The sequence below is a fragment of the Polyodon spathula genome, chromosome 12 (assembly GCF_017654505.1).
Source record: "Polyodon spathula isolate WHYD16114869_AA chromosome 12, ASM1765450v1, whole genome shotgun sequence".
Lineage (NCBI taxonomy): Eukaryota > Metazoa > Chordata > Actinopteri > Acipenseriformes > Polyodontidae > Polyodon > Polyodon spathula.
Genome location: NC_054545.1, coordinates 42,880,796 through 42,887,477, shown reverse-complemented (window position 1 = coordinate 42,887,477; position 6,682 = coordinate 42,880,796). Strand labels below are relative to the sequence as shown.

Sequence of the window (6,682 nt, the reverse complement as noted above, 5' to 3'; positions counted from 1 at the left end):
TTATTTTTATAAAAAGGCAATAGTCAAGTTTTTAATTTTTTTTAATTTTTTTTTAATGAAGTAACCCCATAAACTCACCCCAGGCAAGCCATTCACTCACAGGAAGCTAATTACTATACATTGATAATTGCAGTAAATGAGAATCTAGTCCGACCACAAGCACTTGTGCAAATTAGTCACAGCTTGACTCCTGTGGCTATTTGTTTTTGCATAATGGGGGGGGGGACCAGAGTGCTAGTGATTTTTATTTTGGACCCAGGGACAGCAGAGCCAGACACAGGGAGGTAGACACGTCTGCTTTGTCCAAACTATTACTTAGCCCCGCGTTTGTTTAGCCAGCGAGCCCCATTAAGCTAAGCCCCGATGGCACACATGGCTGCTGCCCCATTGTGCATTCAGTTATCCGCACGCTGACAGCCTCACCTCGCTCGGCACCACGCTGATCATTTTACCTCATCACTTCCCAGATGGGGTGCACGCAATTAAGCTAATCCATTAACTACTAATTGTCTCCTCCTACCCCACTGCTTGGGCAAACACCGGTAACGGGGCAGAGGGTGGGAGAGGGCTGTCTATATAAACCCAGGGGTCCTCTAGTTTGCCAGTCAATTAGCTGCTGCTGCCCTTGCTGTGTGTAACAGACAGAAAGAAAAAAAAAGATTAGCTTGAACCTGACACAACCACCTGACACCACACCCTGACCTGAACGAAGGAACCAGCATTCTCTCAGTCACTCTTCCCTCTGAAGGATCTCTCTGCCCTGGTTTTCACGATGCTCTGTGTTTTGGGAAGCCTGCGTCTCGGCCTTGCTGCCCTCTGCCTCCTCTCCCTCCTGCCAGCTGTGAGTGGACACATCTGGGCCTGGATGCTCTCGATCCCCTACAGCCCCCCAGGAGAAGGGGTCCCCGTTCGGGAGGCACACCCCTCCTCCAGTACTGCCAAGTCTGCGGTGAGTATACCTGTCCATTTCTCCTATATTCTGTTACAAGTTTTTTGCATTGCAGAAAACAGGGATGCAATATAATCATACTGGACACAGTTTGCCACGGTGAATTTGCACAGTAATTTTTATTCACTATGATTTCCATTTCTTTATACTACGCATTACCATGCACCTTTACTCCCTATACCATGGATTGATCTTTATAAGGTGTCAGGGCGGGTTTAGTTTTGCAATGCCTACAGTCTGCAGTGGATATTTGGGTATCCTGCAGTGGTACTGGTGGCCTGGGGATTAGCAGGAATATTTGCTCAGTGTAATCGAAAGTCAAATTTAGTGAGGAAGTTGTGTGTTCAGCTCCCTGGTCTGAAATACAGCTCAAGATACTTTGCTTAATTTAACATTCTCTAATCTTGTCAAAAAAAAACCCCAAAACAAACAAAAAAAAAAAAAAAAAAAAAAAAAAACCCACTACCAACTACTAATTACTATTCTGAGTGCAATATTTTTTTAAGAAACTGTACTTTTAAGTGTGGGGAAACTGGGTTTGTATGATTAGCAATGTGTTATCTTAAAAGAACATGCGTGGGGAATTCATAGAAAGTATTTCAATACAAAATTTCAGCTGGGTGGTAAATGTTTATGAACACAGCACTAGAAATGAGACAACTTTAACTGTTTCTCAAAACGCTATTATTATTATTATTATTACTACTATTACAGAGCTGTTAAGTGACGCTGGTGATGTTTTGTCTCCCTGTGCAGGTGCTGTGTGATCAGGACCGCAGCTGCGGGAGAGGGTTTTCGTGTGACCGGCACTTCGGGCTGTGTGTCCCGCTGAAACAAGCGGGTCAGTACTGCAGGCGGGACGCGCAGTGCGTCCGAGGCCTGAGTTGCATGTTCGGCAAGTGCCATCGCAGCGTCCCGGAAGGCGAAGAAGGTAAGGGGAGAAAATAAATAATACTACAGCATACGTATATACAGTATAAGTGAAACTAGATTTAAACAAAGTCGAGGGTGCTGGAGAACAATATAACATGGAATTAGGTGAAACTGTACTATAATTGTTTTTAATTATTATGGTGCCTCTCAAAAACGTTTTTTTTTTAATTCAAATTTAAACTTTTTTTTTCTCACAATAGTGCATAATTGATATGTTACGCGCGTACAATCAAATCATTGATAATTACCGTAAACGATTCTTCTCTGAATAGGCAACTTTTCACTTTGTTTCTTGGTACCAGTACATTTAATATAAATTATTATTATTAATAGTGTATTTGCAGTTAAGCGGATTAAAATAGTATCTGTATTTTTAAACCGTAGCTGTTGTTGTGTGGGCGGCTGAAGTCTCCAGCGATTCAAATTCTCTGGTCTAACGGCTCTTCCCGCTTTCCCCGGGCAGGCGCGCGCTGCAAACTGGATCGAGACTGCGGAGACTCCATGTGCTGCGCGCGGCACCACGGCGAAATGATCTGCAAGCGGCGTTTGGCGCTCAGCGAGAGCTGCTTCGTACCGGACGGCGGACTGGCTTTCAGCATCAACCAGATCTGCCCGTGTGAAGAGGGGCTACTGTGCCGAAACGTGGCTATGACACCCAACAGAGAGTGAGTACAACCGGTATTATTATCATTATTATTGTATGTGCCTGTTCCACCAATATAAAGTACCTCTTCAGTAATACAAAAAAAAAAAATTAATACAATTTTCAGTTTACACAATTTAACGAAACATTTAAGAACTGGGCTGTAGCGCTCCAAACCTTTCAATAACAAAATCTATTTTTCTCTTATTTAACAGGAAAGAATTTGTTTACCGACCGGAGTCTGACAGTTGGAAATGCCAAATCCCGTCAGCGCCATAGAAGCCCCGCCTCAAGCCCCGCCTCGGACACAGAAGCCCCGCCTCGGACATAGAGGCCCCGCCTCCGACTGCGATCACTCAGTATTTATTATGTAAATAATCTGTAAATATCTGTATAATAATACATAAAATATATAGATATCCTATATGTTTAGACATACACCGTCTGGAAAGATGCCTGTGTTTGCACGAGAGTACACGTGCTGTCTGTTTAGAACGTTTATGTGAAATAAAAATGTATATTGATAAAATGAAATACACAGTATCATGATTGGGTCTTAATTTTCTTCCAGAAATCACGCTGTGTTACCATTTACAATACCTCTGCCTCCTGCATTTATTTGAGGTTATTGTTTTATTTTAAATGGGTAATGTGTACCTGCTTCTCTCTCTTTCCTTTCTCTTCACCCGCTTTTACCAGGACTTAAAATTCATTGCATGTTTTTGTCTATTTTTTTTAATAAGAACAAAGACAGGTTTTGGCCAAGCAGTGCTCCTCTGGGTCCTAGTAAGTGGTTTGATTCCACAATTTTAGCCGCAGTTTTACAGTTAAAATTCAAATACATGGCATTTAGGTGTATGCAATTTATATTCACTCAATTAGTAATATGATTGTGAACTTAGTACAGTTCAGCGGTAGAGCATTTGACTTCAGGTCAAGAAGTTCCCGGTTTAAATCCGATTGCCCCCTTTTATCAAATCAGGTTAATTTAAAAAGGCACAGGCTAATTGATAAATTAACAAACACCAAGACTTCTAATCCAAACAGCGGGCCAATGCAGGAACTCCACTTTGTATGGGTTTTGTCGACACTTAGTGGACAGATCGTGTATGACTGGCTTAAATTGATTTAGAAAATGGCCTTTTAATTTCCTGGCATCTCATTGGCTAGGGGTAGATTAACTTTCAATTACCAGAAAATAAAAAGTACCAGCATAAGTGCCTTTTCACCTGGACAGGTATCCTTGAGCCACCTAATGTTCAAGTTTTAAACCACAAAACTTGTTTCTGGCTTTTTTGTCGTAACAGTTGCCCATTTTCTAAGCGCAATAAGTATTGGGAAATACCGGACCTTCCAGGGACTATAAAGCCTCATTAAGCCCTTGGGTGGCCCGGTATAGCCCAATACCACCCACACTGTCGGGTCCCATTCAGGCGCGGTGTGCACTACAGGGGGCATCAAGTTGTTGGGGGGGGGGTGTCTTTATGGAAAAGGTCAAAGTCAAATAACTATTCACCACTATTACCTGTTATACTTCACTGTGACCACAAATAAATAAATACTATTACCATACTGTGAAACCATTGGACAATATGAAGTGACACCTGGTGTTTATTTTATTTATGAATTATTGAATGGTATGACACTTTGTCGGTGTGTTAATAGCGTCACGGTTTCACTCCGACAAACAAAGAGCTTAGAAAAAAAAGATGTAAAAATATAACAAAGGGTCAAGGTCAAAAACCATTCACTAAATACAGGGAAACATATATACCGGTATTTAAGACAATAAAAAGTAGACTTACCACAAATTTTAATAGGGTACATTACCATACAATTTCAAACAGCCCAGCAGTCTTAACTCGCGCAGTACGATTAGTTAAAATGTTTGTTTCTGTCATTTTTCTAAAAGTTATTGTAGTTCTAGAAACATGAACTTTGAAGGTCACTTTTGGTACGAAGTGAACCATAATTCGTCCGATCACACATAATTGGGAGTTAAAGCCCATAATCCATTGTTCATCCCTATCTGGCGTCCCCGACCAACAGTGTGAAAATGAGAAATATTTTTTACAAACAATAAGTCATGTATTTATTTTTTCTGTGTTTTTTGTTATCTGTATTGAACAGGGTGAGTTATTGACTGCTTCACTTTTTATTATGGAAGGCTAGTGTGTGCACCCTCATTTCGTGTATGACATGTAGGGGAGACCGGGGCTGGTTGTCACACTTTTTACTCATTATTATTTTCCTCGATCTGGTGACACGCTTCTGTTCCTCGCTATATTGAAGAATAACTCTTCACCTACAAATTGATGTTTTTTATTTCAGTATAACTTTATTCCAAATATGATATTTAGATGGTTGAAAATGCGCCGGTCACCTGTGACTCCCTGCCCCATACTGGGGTTGGTTGTCACAGCATATGGTCTTGTTTTTACAGTAGACAATAATGCAACTTTTTTTTTTTTTTTTAAATAACATAAAGTTTCTACTGTGTACAAAGACAGAAAACCTATATATATTTGAAATGTTGACCCATGCTACAAAATAATACCACAGCCTCCACCGAACCAGTGGACAAACACTAAATAATTTAAATAAGCATTTGGTGTAGAAAAATAGAAAGAAAAAATATAAGACTTCTTCCTATAGGATTTACATGTGACAACCTGTCCCAGCCAGACTTTACATGATAATTTAATTCTCTCAGTACTACTGGGAGAACCTACTGGTTTTGTTTTTACACCAAAAGATAGAACCAATATCTGGTTCTATTTAACATGTCCACCAGTTCAAACAAACCACAATATTGCTAAGAGTTATAACATAAATAACAAGATATGCATTTTTTTATTTTGGGTATTAAAAAAAAATATGTGCTAACCTTTATGTTAGATGGAAATTACCTCAAATTACAAGCTGGTTGACTTCCAGACAATAAAACACACATTTCAGTGTTAGTATTACCTGACTGCACCGTCTAGCTTCATAGCTATGAGCACTGTGACAACCAACCTGTGACAACCAACCTGTGACACAACCAACCCCGTTCTTCCCTACCGGTAACATTTAGAGTTACAGCCACAAATCTAACAGTAAAAAAAATAAAAACTTTCGAATAATTTCGGCCCTGAAGTACACTACAGTGTGATGCCTACACATTTGAATTTGTATATATATATCTATTTTTATATTATATATTATATATATATATATATATATATATATATATATAATATCTATACTATACTATATATATATATATATCTACGAGCTTGCCTAGGAGTGCTGATGCCATGAGATAAACAGCTTCAAATCCAGACTATTTAAAGCACTCTGAAAACAATAGTCGAAGGAATCAATTTATCTGTTAATAATGTATTAACAGATAAATTGCGCTGACGTAATCCACATTAGCTGGGAAACCCGGATGTAACAGAATCGTATTGAGCTTCGGTCGGTCTATAGCGCATGGGGGTATAGCTCAGTGGTAGAGCATTTGACTGCAGATCAAGAGGTCCCCGGTTCAAATCCGGGTGCCCCCTCTTTTTAATATTTCTATATAGATATACTATATGTGGCTCAATCCTAATTTTAACGATTAATGGTCACATTTTACTCGAAATGCCACATCAGGAACTAAATCTATTTATATAGGCTATTTAAACATTGTAAATATTGCGCACTAATAATATTTAACCGTTTTGTTTATAAGACGTAATTTGCCTGCGATGCGGTTTAACCACGCACTGTGGCAGATTTATTTGCAGTAAAGATTCGCCAGTATGAAACCAGTTGGCTAATCGAATTGAATGAAGTGCGGTTATAACGTGTACTTTATTTCAATTGAGTTCGGCTCCACTTGGTAGTCGAACCCGGCTTGATAATATTGCGATTCTAAACCGCTTAGTGGAAGCGCTTGTAGCTGCGGTTTAGCGGAACCAGTTCATGCATAGTGGCTGTTTAATGGTCGTGTCGAGTCAAGCTGTGTGCAGCTCCACGACCTGTTTGTTTATCTCGAGTGGGTGATGTGTTTAGTAGGCTACTGTCGGTATTTTAATTTGATATCGGTATTTTAAAAAGATGTAGAGACGAGCCGATTTACTAAGATCTTTTTACTCCTGCGAGTAAAGTGCGGAATGAAATCAATCGCT

General features: G+C 39.7%; 1 protein-coding gene and 1 non-coding gene across 2 annotated transcripts; both read left to right on the top strand.

Annotated features, from left to right (window-relative positions):
- The first annotated feature begins 772 nt into the window (after positions 1-772).
- Positions 773-2,864, top strand: LOC121324906 (dickkopf-related protein 3-like). The gene is made up of 4 exons (XM_041267108.1): positions 773-937; positions 1,706-1,880; positions 2,346-2,547; positions 2,741-2,864. Exons 1-4 carry the CDS (start codon positions 773-775, stop codon positions 2,802-2,804), a joined length of 606 nt encoding a protein of 201 aa, XP_041123042.1. The 3' UTR covers positions 2,805-2,864.
- Positions 2,865-6,001: 3,137 nt separating this feature from the next.
- Positions 6,002-6,073, top strand: trnac-gca. The gene has a single exon. It is a non-coding gene; the product is annotated as a tRNA-Cys (tRNA).
- The last annotated feature ends 609 nt before the right edge of the window (positions 6,074-6,682 follow it).